This window comes from Contarinia nasturtii, unplaced genomic scaffold, assembly GCF_009176525.2.
Source record: "Contarinia nasturtii isolate CC-2019 unplaced genomic scaffold, AAFC_CNas_1.1 Cnas_scaffold_1240, whole genome shotgun sequence".
Lineage (NCBI taxonomy): Eukaryota > Metazoa > Arthropoda > Insecta > Diptera > Cecidomyiidae > Contarinia > Contarinia nasturtii.
In genome coordinates this window covers 1,684,577-1,705,988 of record NW_022198581.1, presented here as the reverse complement: position 1 = coordinate 1,705,988, position 21,412 = coordinate 1,684,577, and the positions used below count along the sequence as shown (strand labels likewise).

Below are 21,412 nucleotides of genomic sequence, written 5' to 3'. Positions count from 1 at the left end.
TGACGTTCATGTGAACCAAACTGTCGCTCTCTATAGAGATTTTGGTTTCGTTTTTTTCGTTCGATTTTGTGTGTGTCGTTTTGTTTTTGTTTCACTTTGCATCTTTGCGTTTCCCTTTTGGTGTTCAACCATATTCATGGGGAATCGTAATGTTATACAATTAAACCATAAATGGATGCGAAAATCGTGTAATCCAATTTGCGAGCTGCAACATATGTTGTTAATTCACTGAAATTCCAATTTAGAGTGTTTTACAGTATATTTGCGTTTTGTTCCTCTTTCTCCCCCTTTTAATGTCAATCAAAACTAAAGCATACGAAATTCAAATTGTCGTTTGAATTCAAAGCCATCAAACTGAGCATACGGAATAAAACACAATTTTTACAAGAAAACTTCAAAAGTGCAATATAATAATATCGTCGTAGTTTCTTTTTTTATAAAATGAGGTCATTAATAAATAAATCACAGAACAATTAAGAAGATCTATGTGGAAGACAATTTCTGTTATTTAAATAAAAACAGATTTGATACAATCAAACACATACACGGTGTCGATTGTGAAATTCCAAGAATAGCCCAACCAAAATATGATCAAAACAATTTCGATCGCATTGAAAGAGATGTGAATAATTGGGATCGATGAATTGGCCTTTAGTCATGCTTTTGATGAGTGTGACAAAGCTTTTAGGGCTAATATAAAAAAAATCAAAGGCAAACCATATGTTTTAAATGAAAACGTCCGCTAAATATACGTAATCGAGTTTATTTTTGCCAGCGCATTTAAGAAAACTGAAAACAGTGAGCAACAAACATTATTATCCATTATAATGGTTACTGCTAATTTCGATCCATATATATATTATTCGTACTGATCGAATGAACGTGTTGAATGAGAAAAATGGTAGCAATGTAGGTAAAAATTATGCTTTATTTTCTGTTGTTGTTTTTTTTTGTTTCATTTGGCCATCGATAGATATGTGCATATATGTTTTCACCAATTTCATTCAACTCGTTTGTGTTCATTTTCTTGGCACTTCCTCAACGGTGATTTTGCGATTTATGTCTTTTGGGGATTCCACTTAACCCATGCATTTCCTTTATAATAGTAATCGTTCATGAATTGAATAGATCAAACGAGCGCACGAGAGAGAGAGAGAGAAAAAATCAAACACATACACTTTGCAATCGATTTATTGAATGTATCAAACCAATTAATGGCAACTAAATTTAATCCACCAAGCGATGAGGGGAAAAATAAATCATGTTCGAATAGAAGTCGCCATCATATTTTATATATTCACACACACACACACGGGCCAATCCAATAATTGTATCTTGTTATGAAGAAAAAAGCCCATTTAATGCCATTTTTGGCATTTCATTTTAAAAGATCGCACGAGAAAATAGACAATTTACTAAAAGTATTTTAAATGCTAATAGCACTGCATTTAGTGGTTTATTTTTCTTCTGTTCTCAAATCGTTCGTTGTCGTTTAAAAACGCCGAAGTAATTGTATGTATACGGTGTGCGCTGTGTTTCATGAAATGATAATTCGTTATATGCTAAATGATACTAATAAATTGCACGCATATGTCAAGAAGTAAGTTTTTTTTTCTCCTCTTTTATTAAATAGTAACATTGTGTGCAGGTAGGCAATAGCAAGATTACAATTGTTCCCATTGTAATTTAATCGGTCTTAGATTTATTATTTGTTGTTTTATTCTTATATTACGGCATATGAATTTGATTATTAAAGGCGCACCATAAAATGTTTGTGCGCGCATACACAATATATTGTTGTATTTTCTGTTGGATTTTCCCATTCCAGAAAGCACTTTCAAGACAACTGATTGCGGCAAATTTTTCGATTTTCTATACATAAATTGCTTGATGATGAGATCATTAGAGAAACGCTTTCCACAAGAAAAATGATGCACGGTCATCTTTTATACAATTAATTGTCCATTTATATTTGAAGAATTTTATTCAAAAGCATAAAACATTAATTCAAGAAAAAAAAAAAAAGAAATATAAGAATAAAATGAAGAAAAAGTTCGATTTCCATCTGACATGCATTCGAAATGTATACTCCATTCAATTGAACGTCGTGTAATTTGAATTTAAGAAATGTTTTTTCCCATTCAATTATAACCAAGACATATACTGCACGCTATGTATAGATATAATTGGGTTTTTGTTCTTATGGCATTGCATAATCGGCATATTCTCTTCAATTGGTTTTCCAATTAATCATTTGCGCTGTTTGACGCTTCCTCGTCGGAATGGTTGCCATAGTCAACGTGTCACACTGACAATGCAACGAAAATTGGATGGTTCCTGGTAAAATGTCAAGGTTTCGCATGGTTTTTTAGTTAACCTCATGTTGTTGTCGGGTCCATTTTTTTTCTACTCTCCATCCGATAGAAATCTAAATGGTTGCGTTATATGGCCGGTTCGCCACGATCAACATACAATCAACCGCCAAAATGAACGCACACACGCACATTATAAATTCGTGTCGGCAAAATGTAATAGACCAGTCATTACAAACTAGTTAAATTATTCTATGAAATCGGCCTTTGCGACTGATATCCAATTTTCTGAGAATTTTTATCTCTCTCTCTCTCTCTCGTTCGCATCGCTCACTATATTTCATTTCCAGTGAAAATGGCTTATTTCGCACGAACCATGCGCGCATAGCCGACATTTTGTGTTTGATATGATTTTGTAATATTGCGGCAATCGGCCAATTTAAAACAACAAAATAGTATACACACAAAAGTGTATGTTATTATAGGTGTAATGTAGTGGAATGCAAACCAAAAGAATTATGGAAGTGTGGCGGTGGAATCGACCCCTTTGTGCATTGTGTATATAATTATAATTCTTCTGTTTATATCCAAATGAAAAAAAAAATTGATGTCATACATTTCATGTGATTTAAGTAAATGCTTCAGTATCAATTATAATTTTAATTGTTGACGATGACGATTCCCAGATTTCTGGCGCGACATATAATTAGATTGGATGAAAAATTCACGAGAGTAAGGCGTGCGCGCTTAAATGGAACACAAGAGATGAAAAGAATTAATAAAAAAAAAGATATGATCTAAAAATGACAAAAACATTTCGAACTCGTCTCCTCTCTTCAGCGTTCATTTCATTGCAGACAATATCCAATTATCATTTTCCTCGTAATTTCGCAATAAAAATCGATGTTGTCTTATTGACGAGACTACATGGATCAGTGTGGAAAGCGAAATAGTGAGAGAGATTGAGTGAAAAACAAGATATCCGGAGCATTTATTCGAGTTGCAATAAAAAACAAAACAATGAGCAGAGAAAATCGGAGGAATATAGTCTCTCTCTTCACGGATCTTTTTTTTTTATTTTTTATTTTGAAAGCTCGTTCAGAACAGGAAAATGGTCATAATTCATTTGGCTTTCGCAATGCAGTCTTTGGTTCGCATAAAAAGTGAGTGTTTGTTTGGTTCAAATGAAATTTGTTATTAAGCAGCTGAGAATTGCAATTGGCGACTTCAATAATTTTTTTCTTTCTTTCTTCTCCATTATGCCAACAAAGAGGTCAGACAATTAAGTCCATAATGCGTACGTTGTGTATGTGTTGTGTACACGAACGAAAGAGCCGAGAGTCAATGCAATCAAGTATTGTGACAAGAATTGTGATGCATTCTTGTCGCCAAATTTGACATCGTTTATATACGTCTACAACGAGTACGATGTACAGCTCATCACAAGCAGAACAAGTCCATCTCCGGCAAGTAAGATTTTGCAATTGCAAATCGAAATGTTGCATTAAATCGTCATATTCATTGTAGAAAATGGGGAAATAAGATGAAGAAAAGAAAACGACATGGATCGTGCTTATTCGCATCTATTTGTACTTTCCTCTTTTTTGTCTCTCGCCTCTGTTTCTTTTCTTTTTCTTTTGTGTATCATTTAGTGTTTCCACGCAGATGAAAATAATAATAACAATAACAACAACAACATAAGCCATTCTCGTTTACTTAATAATTCAAGAGCTCCCGTTAACCAGATCATGTAGAAGTTTTTGATGAAAATACCAGGAAAAAGTAGTTGCATATATCGTGTGTATGTGCACACGATAGGCTATAGGCCAATCGTACTTAGAAGAGTATGAAACACCGACGACACGTAACTAGTCAAGCGACAGTTTCAAGCATTACTAAAAAAAAACAAAAGCAACAAATATGCGCACCGAGACAAGTGTTACTTTCATAGTGAAACGTTCTGAATTGAATGTGATGCATTGTTGGGTGTATAATTCTTTTTGATTGAACGCGTGCTCATCCATCCGTCCATCGATTGAGACGAGACGCGACGAGTTATATGTATTTGTAAACATGATCGCATCATAATAAATAGTTTTGACGTGTCTGTAAATTGTGTGTGTGTGTCTGTTTGTTTTCGATGTATGGTGTGTACTGTATAGAATGCAGTGCATCAAATTAGAAAATGTTTCGTCGAAATGTCATTTTGAACTGAAAGATGACGGCGACGACAACGTTATTATCTCTTGGGCTCTATTGCATTTTAACATTATTGCCATCATTTTTGTAGCTCGCTAAATATTCTCGATGTCTCTCTGTGTCCGTCTCACATTCGGTTTCTTTCGATTTAGAATTTGAAGCGCTTTGCCACTGAATTAAATATAAATATTCGTTCCAAGAATTCAATTTACACAGTAAACGAGTTAATTAAACCAAGAATTTGTGTTGTCATAAGACTAAGTAACATACATACATAGAGATAGACACACACACACGCGCACAACAACAACAAAAAACACCACCAGTGAATTAAAGTAAACACGTCGCTCAACTCATGCACGAGCACAAATCAACAAAGTCTTTCACATAATTTCTAGGTTTTTTTTTCTTCTGCTTTCTTGTGGACCGTTTTCATTTGAAAAACCAATTTCGGTTCAGTTGTAGCAATAATCAGCAATTAGCTTATATGATCCTATAGACAAGATGAATCAAAACACACCATTCACTCGCAAGAACGATAAATAGAATAGAATTTGTGGCAAATAGTAAATGTAAAGCGGCCACGTGTTGGCCGAAAATATTTCTTTTTATTTTCAATTATTTTTTATTTGTATTTATTTGAAAAAATTGGAGCAATCTGTGGCCTATTTCATGTGTCACACACGTATCGATCTCTATATCATGCAGTAAAGAATTGAAATGTATGTTCATTTTGTGCCACTTTCTTTTTTCAACAGGCAACTGTTTTTCATAATTTTTTTTTCATCTCTCTCTCTTTCTTTCAGTGCATTTTATTGTATATTTCACTTGATCGACGATTTTTCACATGTAAAGTGATTTATGTACGGCGATTAGCATTCAGTAGGTTTTAGCTTTGGCTAGTTAGTGGCTAAATTGTTGCATAAAGGGACATTTTTTGCAGAACAGCCTGATATAATCTATACTCTCGTTACTTACGTAAAAAAAAAATTGATGTGCATAGCCAGAACGACAAGACTGATCGTCTTAAGCCAGATTTGGCACACACAATCAACCATGTGTCCAGACGGTTATGGATTTGGATCGAACGAATGAGAGAAAAAAAAATATGCACACACAAACAAAGTGTTTAAAAGTGCATTTATCTTAAGTGCTTGTGTAACTTGTAGTTTGAAATCTTTAATGAATCGCTCGCTGTGCGTTTCTATTGATAATGGTGTTGGTCTATGAAAATCAATTGGTGTGGGATGCAATTTAGCTAGGCCTTACTGATTGCACATTTGCATATTGGCTAGCAGCTGATAAAAAGAAACACACACACCACAAAAACAACGTCGACAACTATCGTTGTGAAACAATTTAAGTCATAATTTCATTATACATTATGCAAATTTTGTTGTCACTTGTGATCCACAGTTTAATAAGTTCATTAAAATTGCCTTTTGAAATATGCATACAACCGTTTAAAATATGATACAATGGCACTTTCTATACGTGGCTCACACGTAATTTTGGTTTGAACTCGATTGCATGGACCGTTGGCTACTTTGCATTCGGATTTACCCAAATCATGTTAATTTCGTTTGTTATCAACATTAGCTAGATTATCCGTCATTGATCTGACTGAATCAAATCACGTTTTATTTTATAAATACTTGCACAATCTTCAATTGAGAATAAATACACTGTTTTGACACGGAAGCAGAAATATGATATGTTATGACTAAACGAAAAGAAATATGTAGTTAATGCGATCATTCGGAGCAACGAGAGAGTAATGCAAGTAATATGATTGCATTGAACATGATCGATCGGAATAGGATCGATTATAGAGAGCGATTGCGAAGAAGGTAATAATTATCATTGGATATGAGTTTGTTTGATTCTTATGTATGGTGTTTTTGCCGACAAAAGTGTAATCTCTTTCTCTCTCTTCCAACATCTCGGATTTCTGCGTAATTTAGTTGTGCACGTACGCTTGAGTTTGTTTTTTTTTTTTGTAAAAAGTTGCTACGGTCTTTCTGTGCTGTCGAACGATCGATCGACTTTATGCATATTATCCAATCGATGAGTCTAGGCAAATGCAGATAGCATCGATTCGACTCGGTGTGAATACAAAAATGCGCTTAATTTTCACTTGAAAAACAAAGCATGAGTGATCAATCGAAACTCTCGCAAGGCAGCTTGTAAACAACCACTCATGACACAGAGTATTGAACTGCAACGATTTTTTTCTTCTTCTTCTTTTCTTTATTGGGCTGCTATGTCGACGAATTAATATATTATTAAAGTCATCCCTAATCTTATTATTTGATTTATGATGGTGTGGCACGGTGACGTTTCTCAAACCATCAGCATATCTTTTTTCCTTACCAAAGCGACCAATAATAATTGGCCTCAATGCAATTGCCATAATTCATTTATTCGGATAAAAGGATGAATTAAATACGTTTATGTACGCGTATTTCTCTCTTTTTATGAGATGTTTATATGACCCATATAAAAGCGAAAATATGAAAACCACAGACAACAAAACCAACAGAGCGCACGAAAACAGCAACGGAAGAAAAAAAGTCGGCTCGAAACGCATTTCGAGCTTAAGCAATCGTCATTCATATATGTGTCTCGTTTGGGTTGTTCGGTGTTAACCGTTGACTGTTGTGATTGGCATAATCGTTGTTGTCTGTTTTACCAAATATGGCCATAATACTACTCACGGTGTGCCCATCTTTCTTGTTGTGTTGTTCTGGACTACTACAAATCACGCATGCATTAAAAATGAAATTCGATTTGGATTGGATCAGTTTGAATTGCAATGTAATTTATTCGCTTTTATTATTGTTCACACCATTTTAAAATCTGATATTAGTGCCACCGCATGTTCCACGACATAAAGAATTTTCATTTTTGGACATTTTGTAAACATATGTTTTTGTATTATTATTTTTTGTTAATCAGCACACAATCCGAATGTAATGACGACGAAGCGCATAAAATAAAATGTGCTTGAGATTTAACGCTTTTCAGATGCAAAGAGGGCCGAGAGGGAGACGAAAGAAGAGAAAAATGGCGATGTTGACATGTTTATACATAATTCTGGCTTATAAAGTGATTTGTTTTTCACTTTACATGTTTTAAATGAATATTACGACATGAGGTCAGCGATTTCGCCAGTACCGTTGAAAATGAGAGAAATGGGAAACTCATTGACGTAGATGCGACTAAATGAAACTGACACTCGGTCAAACAAGACGATTCCATTATGCAATTCGATTTGATCATATAAAAACGATGCACACGCAAAATGAGTGAAAACAAAAACAGTTAGAAATATAATTGAGTGCATTTCAAATGATATGACAGCGGCATACACCATGAAATATGTGCGAAACAGAAACGAATACAAACAAATTCCGCACACAAGATGAAGTTGTTTTTTTTTAGAATTAATTTTAAGCAGTTTTTTTGCTCTTCGTGCGGATGAATGACTTCTAGCTGATCGTTGCCTATTCAAATTGATTGTTCTTGTTTACAGTACATTGAATTTCATATCCCTGAGATATCTAATCACCTTCTGGGTACATTACAAGCGAAAAACTTGTTAATGAACACATATGACAAAGCAATTAGCTTCCTTTTTCTTCTCTTCACTCGATTTGTACAAAACACACTGATGCATCACATTTATTTTTATAAGACACAAAATGGAAAGAACTAGAAAAATGAAATTTCGAGAGAGAGAGAGAGAGAGAGAGAGAGAGAGAGAGAGAGAGAGAGAGATAGACGTACGTAATTCAAATAAACTGTTAGTATGAGTCAAAGAATTACATGATATTGTTATTTTGCACAAACGCACAAGTTGCAATGATCGTGCTAAATCATTTATTCACCTCTCGAATGCACATTGTAATGCAAAATTTATCGCATGACAAATAAAAATAAATTCATGAGAATTATTGAACAAACTGAATTCCGTCGATGTGTAAAAACTTGTATGAGTAATTACTTATTGTTGCGTTTTGCGATGAGACTGAAAACGACGAGAATGTTCAAAGAAAACAAATCCAATTTAGCGGCTGGAAAGTACAAACACACACACACACACACACACACGTACAGCTGTAGCAAATATACGACATGCCGAGCAAATATAACGGTAGAATCCTGATTACGTTCATCATTTTTGGTTGTGTCGTAAATTTGTGCGTTGTTTATTTTAAGTTTATAGCAGTTACAATTAAGCAATCAGAACGACAAAAGAATTCGATTCGACGTTCACGCAGTAACAACGATCAAAAATTACATTTGGAATTGGAGAAAAAAGAAAGATTAAAAGCCGAGCAGAGTAAAACGTGTAAAAGACCATACAAGTTGCTGCATGAAAAAACAAAGTTTGTCGTCTCTTCTTTCGGCTTGTTCCAAAATATTGGTAGCTCATCGATTGAACGGAATTAAATATTCCAACTGCGTAAATATGAGTGGCGAGAAACGACCGAGAATGATCAAATACTGGTTGCATTTGTGATATATTCGCTGTGTATATCCGAGAAAACAGTTCTTTTTTTGTCGTATTTGTCTTTTAAATTGTTACAATGAGAGCTATTTATTACTGCACTTACTTCGATCTTCATGTTCGAATTGAAATTGCCGGTGAATTGTGTTGATTTTAATTTCAATAAATTTACGAACTTAATCGTCCGAGAGGGAGAAAGGTTCAATTCGATAACTTTGATAATTTATATTCCAAAAACGTTTTTCTTTTTCAGTTAAGAATAATAGACGATTATGTCGAGTGGACGAAACAACAAGTGACAAATGAATGAAAGAAGAAAAAAAGTCGTGCAATATTTTTAATAACATCATATGTAAGAGGAAACCGACTCGTTTCATTTCACTTAATTAATTTTTTTTTTTAAAGATTGATTGTGAAACTTTTAAATAAAATGAAATTACTGATACCAACATTTGTGAGCCGCTTTATTTGCTTGTATGTTTCATTCTTCGTAATTTTTTTCTTTCGTTTCTATTTCGGTTTATCTTTGTGTAACGGACACACACACACACACGAAAAAGAAGAAAACTTGTCGTTTCAACCAATTGTTTTGCTTTATGCACGATGAGTCGTGGATTGTGCGTGACATCAAACGGCGGAACAAAAGCAGAAATTAAATGGTTTTGTCATAAATGTTTTCTTTCCACGGCATTAACATCTTTGCTTGGCTATGTGTGTTTTTTTTACTTCTACCTTCTGTGTATTGTTTACAAACTTCATCGTTCGGTACTGTCTACGAGAGACCATCAAATTGAACTTTTTATGCGTTTTGTTCCCTGCACATATTACAATATGACCCGAAACGCGTATTTGCCTTTCTCTCCTGGTCTCAGTCTGTCTTAAGCGATTCACAGCAAGATAGCTTGAGCAAAATGGTTTTGCAAGACAAAAATGGAAAGAACATGATAGTTGAAAGAAAGATGCCATCCAATTACATTGATTCTACAGATAATTAAATTCAAATTCGAATTCTAAAAATTTGATTATGAAAACATGTCATCAATTCATCAAAGCTGGAACAAAATAATCTGAAAATGAGTGTCAATATAAGCGTTTTAAGCAGAATCGTGCTACTTAAGCCAATATAGACCTGCTGTGAATTTTACAGCTATACATATTTTGAGAATGGCTCAAGATGCCGCCCAAATTTTTCTTTCAAGTTTAATGATAATATTATGGTGGCTGAACTGAATCTCTCTCACATGCAAACAATCGACATATGCTGCTGTCGATCCATTTCACTGAGCACCATCACATACAAATACAAAAATCTGCATTAATTTAATATATTCGAGAAAAAGCGTGCTATGACTGAACATTTATTGTTCGAATCTTCGCGCACATTCCATTAATTGTAATGTAAATAAAAATATATTTTTTATTTTCTGTTGATGGTCTGATGATTATGAGTGTTATGACCATGTTTTTATATATATTATATATTCGTTACTGTTCGGTTGTGGCTATTATTAATGCGTGGACAATTTTTAAAAAAATATCAAGCGAGAGAGAAAGATATTTTGCGTTGTATGTGGATTTTCTCTTTCGATTTGTAATGGCTCATCACGTAAATTGCATGATGTCAGCGTGTGGAATGCTATATCTTGTCGTCAATTGCGTTTCTTCAGCTTTGTCTCTTTTTAATACACCGTCGCTTTCGCACTCCTTCTACAAGATTGTTAATGATAAACTAGTGTTTATCACACGCTCGCTATTCTCTCTGTCTCTCTCTCCATCTGTGTCTATCCAGTGTATGTATAAAAGCGTGTTTTTTGTGTAAATGTTTTGCTGTTGATGTTTTTTTTGTGCCTGTTTTTATTCGAAAAACATTTTGTACGTTTAGTATGTTTGTAGTATATACACAATTCATTCACATATTTCATCCGAAGATGATTGGGCAGACGAAGTCGCTGCTGCTTTAACGTGTGCATTTCTCTGTTCGTCCATTCGTTGCCTCTTGTTTTTTTTTTATCTCTTCATAATTACAGTGACTGTAATACAGTCGCAAATATTTCTTTTTTCTTGTTTTCCATACACACACAATGTTTCTAATTCAATTAGGCTTATGCAGATTTCATTGTTTCAAAGCGACCATAATCGAATAACGATATAACATTTTTGCCATAAAAGTTTTCAATAAAAACCATCTTCATTCCATTTGAATGGATCGCGGTTGCAGCATGTTGTTATTTACAACTACATTTTTCCTCTCCTTGCTTTTTTCTCATCGCTTCAATGACCGGTTCAGTGGTTTTTGCTTTCTTTGAACCGCTGTTGCAGCAATAACAGAGAAGAAAAAAAAACATAACCGTGTTAATAACACTTATAAAATGACAATTGGATCGATCGTCGATGGCAAATTTAAATTCGATGACATCGAATATGCGCCAGTGAAACAATGATAATAAATCACAAGTTGAATTTACCAATGATTCACACTTAAATTTCATCATACTGTTGCAATCTCAAGTTTTGTGATTTTGAAACGTGCGAACTGCACGAATCTGTATATTTTTATTTATGGTGCATCGTGACTCGCTTATAATTCCTTTACGGAATTTTATGTCTTCGTTCGGTGAACCAAAAATTGGGCCACTGAACACAATCAACTCCCAAAAATAGCGCGCGCACACAACCAGCAAACACACGAAAAAAACGAAATTAGAGGAATCCAAATGCGTTACTTGTTAAATAGCAATTTCTTCTCGCATTCAAACGAAAACGAAGAGAGAAACGTCTCAAATTCTTCAATCTTGTGAAGTGCGTTCAATTTTCTCTTATGCATGCGTTTAATTTTTGGGTTTACATTCATTTTTAAACGAAGAATTTTCTACCGAAAATATCAATGTGGAACAATTTGTCAAAATTTCTCTTCTAATTCCATCTGAATTATTTTTAAGGCCGAAAAAAGTCAAAGTTGATGATAAAGTCAACAGTCCAGAAAAAGAAGTTAATAGAATGTAAAAGATGGAATTTGTTTACAACAACAAAATAATTTCGTTTAAATAAATTCCGTTTTATTCAAATGAGGGAAACGCTAAATGATAGAGTAAAAAAAAAACTTCCACCAAATATAGATACTTAAAAATTGAATCTCAACCATTCATATGTCAAATGATAGTAAAATAGGCGACGCATGGAATTTGTTTCTGTTGAGTCTTGAACTGGTGTTAATTACGCCAAAGTATTTAATTTGTTCACAGATTCATAAAATGCATTTGAAAAGTCGCCTTTGGCAAATCATGCTTGAAATAAAACAATTTTAAAATAATTAAAATGCCATTCAATTTATTGTTTTGACAATCAATATTTTTGTTTCGTTGCGACTGGTTACGATTCATTTGAAAATATTCGCAGTGACAAAGACCCCGTGGAATTATTTGAATTTGTCTTCTCTTTTTTTCAAGTAAAAATATATTTCGTTCTGACATGAAACAGAAAAAAAATACCATGTGTTGAAAGCAATAAATGTGTGTATAGATATGAAGAAGGTATTACGCTCTATTTAACCAGAACTTGCAATGTTTACACTGGGCTTCCGCCAGTATTTAACAATTCCGCCCGTATTTAAACGATTACACGTCACATGGTGTCGTTTTGTGCGATAAACAAAAAAACTAAGACGTCGTCCGAAACACACAAAAACAGTTAATTGCGATAACAATAGAATATAAATACAAGAATGTTTCGTTACAAATAAAACAAAAATTAATTGGTTGCCATTTTGTGGCGCTGGTGAAAAAACGACACACATACACACACCCGCGCGCTAAGATAATTTACTTCAATCCAACTTTGTCAAAGAGTCATTGTACTAGGTGGAGATATGTATAATACTTGCTATTTCTCACTCTGTTATGCCCACAAACAATCGAACGATAAAAAAGCACCAAATTCAAATGTGATGGTGATTCAAATTAAAATGAATTTGCACAAGATTTCGACTCGGACATAAATTTTCGAGTAGAAAAAAAATATGCGCAATATTGAAACATTCAACCCAGAGGCCAGGGTCAATGGTTTTTTTTTTAATTTACGTTGACAGAAGTTTATTTTATTGACCATTTTCCTTTCGGCAATTTATTAATGCAGTGTGATGCTCCAGATTGGTTTTGGTACACTTTTTATCTCCCTTGCCTTTTAACAAAGGTCAAACCACAAATGCGATGCCAATAGCTCTAATAAATTGAATATTTAATTGCAATGTGATCGTACAAGATTTGAATCGGATGCTGTATGTTATGCGTGTGTGTGTCTTCTGATGATGATTTGCCACTTTCAATAATTGCCTTCCGTTTGTTACAATTTTCGTGTTGTTTTTTTACGCTTCGTAAATCATAGAATAGACCAGAGTCTAAAGTGACCATTTACGTGCGTGAGCCTCAGGAAGAAGTGACCTCCAATGAATGTGTTACTGTGTCATTCAAAAAATGTGGCACAAAAATTAAATTACGCAGCGATTTTTCATTCCCTTGACCGTTCCCGTTTTCAATTCTTCGTTTTTCAAAAAAAAAACACGCATGTAGACACTTATATCTCGGAATTGGATTGTGATCTTACATCATATATTATATCTATTGTCTTCGTTCGGGTTCTACGGTCACTTTACAGATGTGAACAGACTCTGTTCAACAGAGTAAGAGAGAAGCTGTTGAATGTTCCACAGTGTAATTAAATCGGATGTGTCATATATTCAACTTTGTGTAACTTGTCATTAGTTGTTTGTGTGTACTTTTCTTCATTTCATAAGAAAAAAGCATCATCAGTATAGCGACAACAACCATTCTTATATTAAAACGGTCTGTTTAAGTATTCAATACTTTTTTTCAATCGTTCTATTACAATAATTCTTTCCATTTTTCTATGCTGTGGCATTGACAATCGAAGTGGAATACACGTGTGTATTCTTTTTTCATTCTCTCATTTGTTGAACTGTTGAGACAGCTGTTCAATTTTATTACTAAGCTTAGACATACACTCTCTCCGAGAGCGGCAAATATTTTAAATGCTAAGTGCGTGCGGCTACTTGGATTTATTTTTCTCAATTCTTTTAAACATTCATAATAAATCCTGTGGTTTCATGTCCACAACCAATGTACAGCAGCGCTATTGCTTTCATATAAAAAAAAACGAAATTCTCAACGCACAGAAAAAGTGGAACTCAGATCAAAGTGAAGAAAAAAAAAATCAACTGCATCGAACGAACTAGAAAATGAGAGAAACAAAGAAACAAACCCGCCAATGTCAAACTTTAAAAATTGTGTACCGTTCTGTAAACGGAAAGATATCTTTACAAAATAGCTGCAAGCTATACATTTGTTGTTTTTTTGTTATACTTTATTTTGCATAATGTTTTGGCACACGAACACTGATCGGCCGAGCGAATGACTTCAACGAAAGCGGTCAAACACACAAACCCCGACACACACAAATACAAAGAGAGAAAGAGCGAGAAAGAGATGCGCCCTTTAGGTTGCTAGCGCACTCATTTCCAATCAGTTTGATTTTCGTTTGTGTGTGTGTGCGTTGTTTTCGGTTCTGTGTAGAATATTCACACTTGACATCTCCGGGATACAAAACAAATTTGTGCGCCAAATAAGTAACAATTGCGCTTTAGCAAACAGTCACAATCTGAATTCATAATCATCGCATCAACAGCATTTTTTTTTTATTTGTTTGGACTTCGTGTGAAAATTAAGGAAAAAATAAACAACATCATAAGAACAAGAAAATAAATAAAATCAGATCAAATATCCCGAATATTTTGTGCATTTCGTTAAATCGTTAACATTTCGTCGTTTACGGAAGAAATTTTTTTATTTGTTAATTTGTTTTCTGCGGATTATTATTTTTTTTAAAATTATTTTCGTTCTAATTCCTGTTGACAATTCTGTTATTGTTTATTTATTATGACTTCGAACAACATTAATTCGCAAACCATGAATTTGAATGACGATGTTGAAGAATATTCGTTAAAATGGGAATATAATGTTGAAAAAATATTGAAACAATCAACCGATTTTGATTTCACTGCCAAGAACAATGGCGTCGAACATAATTCAGGCGGACTCACATCGGATGTTTGGAATTTGCAAAATGGTAATTTATTCATCAATATTTTAAATCAATCGGTGAATGGGTTTTTTGGGGAATCTTTTTTTTCTTCAATCATTGACACATGATATATTTAGCGAACTTTTGTATGCCATGGAATGGAATAACGGCAAACGTTGAAGCTCCAATGCAACAGTACAATGAATGCTTCAACAAAAATTCAGCATCAGCATTGTCATCAAATGATGTAAGTGTAATTTTCCACTTTTCGGAGAAACAAAAAAAAAATCAAACGAAAGAAATTTTGTTTTAATCTTCCATCATTCACGTACAGTTGGGCTCTTTTGGTTATAACAACAACTGCAATTGTAATGCTGTACCCAATTTGGTTGAACAAACACCCGATTCATTTACATCGTTGGATCCGATTTGGTCATTGACAAAAGGTAATGAGTTTTAACTATATGTGATACACCCATGCAGTTTGCATTGTATCTTGTATCGTAATAGATATGGAAAACCTTCGTCAGACATGGAACACCACGGCATTGGATTCAGTACCAATACGACAGCACGATGAACTCATTGCCAACCAGTGGTACACGCAAAATCAATTGTCAACCAACGATGTATGTTGTAGATTATTTGGCGCGCAAAATTTTTGTACATATCAATTGATTTGTGTTTAATTTGTCGATTTTCATTTTGTTTCATTGCACAAACAACAAAATATTGGAAAAGTCAAATAATTTCGGTTGGAAGAACAACACCTATGGTCTACACAATCTGTTCGATCAAACGGCAATGGATGACCTGGCAAATAAAATTTTGCAATTGGCAAATGGTAATTAAATTAAAGAATGGTTTGATGGTGATTATGGTTTTTATTAAACCAATTTTAATTTCGTTTCTCATTTAGTATATCTGAGCTGCAAAAGTGACGCAGCCACAGCATTAGCAGTTCCGCCGCCGCCAATAGTAGTGCCGACACAACATCAAAATGACCGTGCTACCAAACAGCGGTTCTCACAACCCAAATTGAATGTCAATGACGTACGTATATTTTTGGCACTCAAATTTTGGATCGTTTCAAATCGATTAATGTTTGTTTTTTTTTGTTCTTTTACATTTCGTCGCATCCGGTATATTTGACACAAAGTTTTGTGCATTTTGTAAGAATAATGGCGAATTCGAGCAAGTATACCGATCGCATAAATTGAAAGACAATCGAAATCGGGTGCGTTGTCCACGTTTACGTGTATTCAAGTGCAGCATTTGCGGTGCCACTGGCGATTATGCGCACACCATTCGATATTGTCCATATCGTAAAATTCAAAGATTTGAGAGCATGTGATTTGAAATCAACAACATTCAAATCAGTATCGGTTGCGATAATTACGTTATTTTTTAACGGCAATGAATGTCGTTTTATCATCATCCGAAAATTGTAACTACTTAAATAGAAGTAGCAGTTTTTTTGTTCGTTTTATATTATTATTATTATTATTTTTATTATTACTTTCGTTTGAAAATGAATTGCATTTTTTTGTATTGACAATGAACCCGAATATCACAAATAAAACATAAAAAAATTGAATTGCATATTAAATAGACGGTCGTTTTTCTTTAGATTTGAGTCGGTTTCTGTGTTTATGTTTGAGCTTCACGCAACAACGTCGATGCTAACACACATTGGAATGACTTGGAATTATTGACAAGAAAATAACAATACAATAAATAGTATAAACGGTATTGGGCATACATTTTTGTGGCTGTTGCATTTGGTTTGAAAGGTTCTCTCACATACATTACAAATTTGGTTAATAAATACTTCAGAAAAAAATGTTCCATGAAAGATATCTTCTTTTCAGTTGATGCGACACAGCCATGCTCTGTAATAATTAAGCTTAATTATTTATTTTTCATTTAATTTCTTTTTTTTTTTTTGTTGTTGCTTTCCAATAATTTTCTCTGCTCTTCATTGTGATATTGTGTGCAAACGAGTTTGGAATTGTCGTTACTTGTCGATGTATTTCGAACGGAAGAAAAGATGAAAAAAAGAGAAGTGAAACATTTCAATTCCAGTGAATTTGTAGTTCTTGGTCGATGAAACTGTGAATGAATTTTATCTGCCCGAAAAGCAACGGCAACAATAAAAAAATACAAATCCACATAAATAAAATTAGTGCTGAATGGAATATGAAAAATACATAGTGTTTGATATTCCAAATCGAACAAAAAACACCGTCTTTATTTGGTAAAAATTCGGAATGGAAAAACAGCAAAATTCAATTAGCATTACAATTTTGAAGCTAATTTCTCTTCTTGAACAATGCAAACCACGACACACACACACACACACACACACACACTGAAAGAGAGAGAAGCTATTTGCCGGGGAGAATATAGTCGAGGAAAAAAAACTACGTATACAAAACTGAAAAGGTAGAAAACATGATACAAAAAGAATGAAAGCGCAAACGATTGAAAGATTTGGGAAAATGTGATACAACGTGAAAACGTAATGAGCCGACATGCACATAAATTAAGAAATAAAGGCATTGTGAGGCTGGAATTGGATTTAGTTGATGGGTGTTGTTGAAAAATTAAATTGGCAAACTAAGCAAAGTTCATGCTATGGAGGAAAAAGTCGTGAAGTAAAAGTTGACACATCGAACGAGTTAATGGTAGAAAAGAAAGACAACGAGTTTTGTAAATGAAGATCGCGCGCGATTGAGAGTGAGATGCGCTCGCACTACACACACACACACATAAGTATATCTTTTTTACCCAAATTTGTACTTTTGTTCAGTACCCCAAAAAACACTTAGTTTTCAATTACAAAATTGAAGTAGTTTTTTGTATAGATTTGTACATTTGGTGGCACCAGTCATCTCGTCATCATTCAATCATTTAATATTGACGTTATTTACAGTGGTGCTTTATGCATCAATTTAACGCCAAGCTACGATGATGGTTTATTACTTCCTCTATCATATAAATCATCTAATAAAATCAAATGAATTTTATGTTTATCGATTTGCATTGACCAAACAAAATAAAACGAAAGTTAACAAATGAAAAACAATTTGAAAAAAAAAAAACAAATCAGATAATAGATTCGCGGTTAATTCATTACATTCAATCAAATAAAGCGTAGAGAAAATTAAAATGAAAATATTGTCAACAAAATGAAAGCAAATATCGCAAAAACGATTTTGTGGATCTTTCCTCCTCTCTTTCGATGTGAACACAATGGGATTGAGAAAGCATCGGAAGTGATGACTTATTTTTCTTTCGTTTTTTTTATTGTCGTTTTTTTACCGATATTTTGTACCATTGTATAATAAGTTTCATGAGTTTTTGTGAATTACAATCACGCAAGCAGTGGTTGACAATAAAAAAAAACGTAAAAAAATGGTTTGCTTTTACCGCGGTGGATTTTTAAAGCAGTACGAAATAGATGCAGATGAAAACGAGCTGAAGACATTAAAATGATACCATTCAAAATTAATTGAGAAACTTACATTTTGGCAATTATTATTAAATTTTCAAGCCGGTGTGGAATAGAGAGACGAAGACCTAGCAAATTAATGGCATGGCATATGAACTTATTACGTATTAATGAATAGTTCTACAAATTCTCTATTTCTCTTTGTCTGCACGGGTACCGTTTGAAATGCGTACCTATATTCCGCAAAGTCATAAAGTAAAGCACATTTACACAGAATTTAATTCAGCACATTTAAATTTATTGCCTAGTTATGTAAATGTGCACCACCATCTCTCAATTTCTACACATGACCTGTATTCATCCTTTAATTTTTATTATTTTTTGATGTTGTTGTTGTTCAAGCAAAAATTACTATGCATACATAGCGCATCATATATACACAATTGGAGTGTTTGTTCGATGTACCGTTTATTTTTTGTTTCTCTTTATAATTTTTTTTTTGTTCGAGATAAGAGAGGGAGATCATTGCTAATAATAAAGCTGAAATTAATAGCGTGATTTTTGCATAAAATGAACACAAAAGATTGGCCCATCATCATGGTGAGCAGTTGTAATTTAAATTCTCATATCTTTTTGACATTATCAAACGTAATTTCTCGACTTTATGAGTCTAATTCGGCACGGCAAATTTATTATAAACCGTATATGTGTATGTTTTCTGCTACATACAAAGAGAAAAAGAGAGGCGAAACCATTGAAGGATGCAAGAATCAAGGTGTATACGAAAAATGCTCCAACAAAATGGTTGATTCATACGGAATTCATACCAACATATGTACACTGTACACTGTACAGTGTCATTAGAATTCTATGAATCTGACTAAAATTGCAATTATTGCTACGAAATGGAAATATTCCGCCCATAATTTAACAACCGTGGCTCATAAAAAAAAAATATTTATCAGTAAATTTCAATATCCACAATTGCGTGCTTTTCGTAATCAATGCTGATCGCTTGCTGCTGATTGAAATTCAAAAATCTTGAACGAAAATTATTCACAAAAGTAAAAACAGCAACAACAAAAATGTGAGAAAGGGCGTGCGGCCAATTAAAATTCAAATTATTTTATCATTATATGTTCAAGTGATTAAAATACACGAAGGTGATACGTAAATTTTATTTGCCCAAACCTACAAAAGTTGCACGGTTTGTTGTTATTTGATTATTTACATCAAAGCGATGACTAACTGTGACACAGATAGCAGACCACGATAAGTGATAAAATAAACTAAACAAACAAACAAAAGGAGGCAGAGAGAGAGAAAAGTACACATGGTTCTGTTCGCAAAATAGTTGACATATACAAAGGAATCAATAAATTGATGATGGCCGATGATCAATGAAAGGATTTTTTCCACTTTGACAATGGTATTTTTGCGCAACATTTCTATGCAAGATCGTCTGAAATTGATTAACCATGATTGATGTGCGACGACTGTAATTGATCTGAACCATAAGAAAAGGTCAATTCCGCGCAAAACGCAACCCGAAGCGTAGAAAATGTGTATTCCACAAAAATCGATCTATCCCATTCAAAACGAAGATTAATTAAATAAAATTAAGATAAGAAGACATTGAATTTCGCATTGGGCGTATGTGACCGTATGTGTTTGGTGGCTGAATGGTACATTGCTTAATGTGGCAAAGAATCACCACGAAGTTATGGCGAAAAGAATAATTGAAAAAAATAATAAATAAAATTAAATGTTAGATTATTGCTAAATCTAAACCCTGTTATGGAAGTGGCTTTTTAAGAGTTGCGCGTTTGAAATGGCATCCCATCTTGCATGCATTTTAAATCAAGATATAAGATTTTATGATTAGATTTAGTCATACACGTTCATTTATCGTTTTTTTTTTTGTACATATGTGCGCGATAGCGTTGTTTTCTTCTTTTTTTCTCTTCTCCTTCATAAGGCGTACATTTTTTTCTTCTTCTTTCGAATGTTGCGTGTGCAATCTTTACTTCAACACTCGACATAATTTCGTTTGAATTTTTTTTGTGTTCGTGTATGTGTGGTTTTTTCACACAATATGCAGAATTTAGCTGAGCCCGAGGATAGAGACAAGCATCAATGGGCCCTTTTCCGTTATCTTACAAAACCTATTTCCCAGAGATGGAGTCAACGAAAAACGTCAGCATTTTTTTTATGTATTTTCACAACACACGAACATTTTGGGACGAGATTAAGAGTGTGATGCAGCTCAATTTCACGTAAATGTGTGTGTATGTTTGTGCGTGTTTGTGTTTGGATGATTATGTCTATACTGAAATACAAACTGACTGTTAACAATCGATTTAAAAGCTTTGAAATAAAGAAAAAAAATCGCAGATAGAAGAGAAGAAAATAAAGAATCAGAACTATTTGCTTGTGTTGTGTCAAAATGAGGAATCAATCGACGAGACATGAACCGTGCCAAATCGTACGTTTCTGTGCACAACAAAAAAAAAAGCAAGAAAACTTCAATGATGTGTATATGATTTATCTTCAGAGGTGTTTCGGCCGAAGTGAACGAAAGAGAAATATATAAAAACAAAATAAAAGAATCGAAGAACACATCAAATCAGAATCAATTTGTTACGGGTCATTGCTCACCACTTATCTAATTATTGTATTAGAATTTTGCCAATTAGAGAAATTAGACTCGAATTCTCTTAACACGCGTATTCCGGCCTTTCAAATTATATGCTTTTCAGAAATTAACATCCTTTCGTGCGATTCGTTCTTCTTTTTTTTTCATACGGAATGTATGAACAAAAAATCAACCATTTCGATAAA

General features: G+C 33.7%; 2 protein-coding genes and 1 long non-coding RNA gene across 5 annotated transcripts in view; 2 read left to right on the top strand and 1 right to left on the bottom strand.

Moving 5' to 3' along the window:
• Positions 1-21,412, bottom strand: part of LOC116345458 (protein Shroom) — a 180,697-nt gene that overhangs the window by 47,298 nt on the left and 111,987 nt on the right. The window lies entirely within an intron of this gene.
• LOC116345460 lies at positions 8,350-9,475 on the top strand. Its single transcript, XR_004201501.1, has 2 exons — positions 8,350-9,161; positions 9,278-9,475. It is a non-coding gene; the product is annotated as an uncharacterized LOC116345460 (long non-coding RNA).
• Positions 13,940-16,680, top strand: LOC116345459. Its single transcript, XM_031774864.1, has 7 exons — positions 13,940-15,162; positions 15,255-15,364; positions 15,452-15,563; positions 15,628-15,746; positions 15,859-15,961; positions 16,037-16,170; positions 16,277-16,680. Exons 1-7 carry the CDS (start codon positions 14,973-14,975, stop codon positions 16,469-16,471), a joined length of 963 nt encoding a protein of 320 aa, XP_031630724.1. The 5' UTR covers positions 13,940-14,972; the 3' UTR covers positions 16,472-16,680.

Excerpts from the sequence above, each read along its gene's own strand:
- LOC116345459 (XM_031774864.1), top strand. The coding sequence starts at position 14,973 with ATGACTTCGAACAACATTAATTCGCAAACCATGAATTTGAATGACGAT. Across the intron at positions 15,365-15,451 it reads CAGCATTGTCATCAAATGAT|TTGGGCTCTTTTGGTTATAA; the intron begins GTAAGTGTAATT and ends ATTCACGTACAG. Across the intron at positions 16,171-16,276 it reads CCAAATTGAATGTCAATGAC|TTTTGTGCATTTTGTAAGAA; the intron begins GTACGTATATTT and ends TTTGACACAAAG.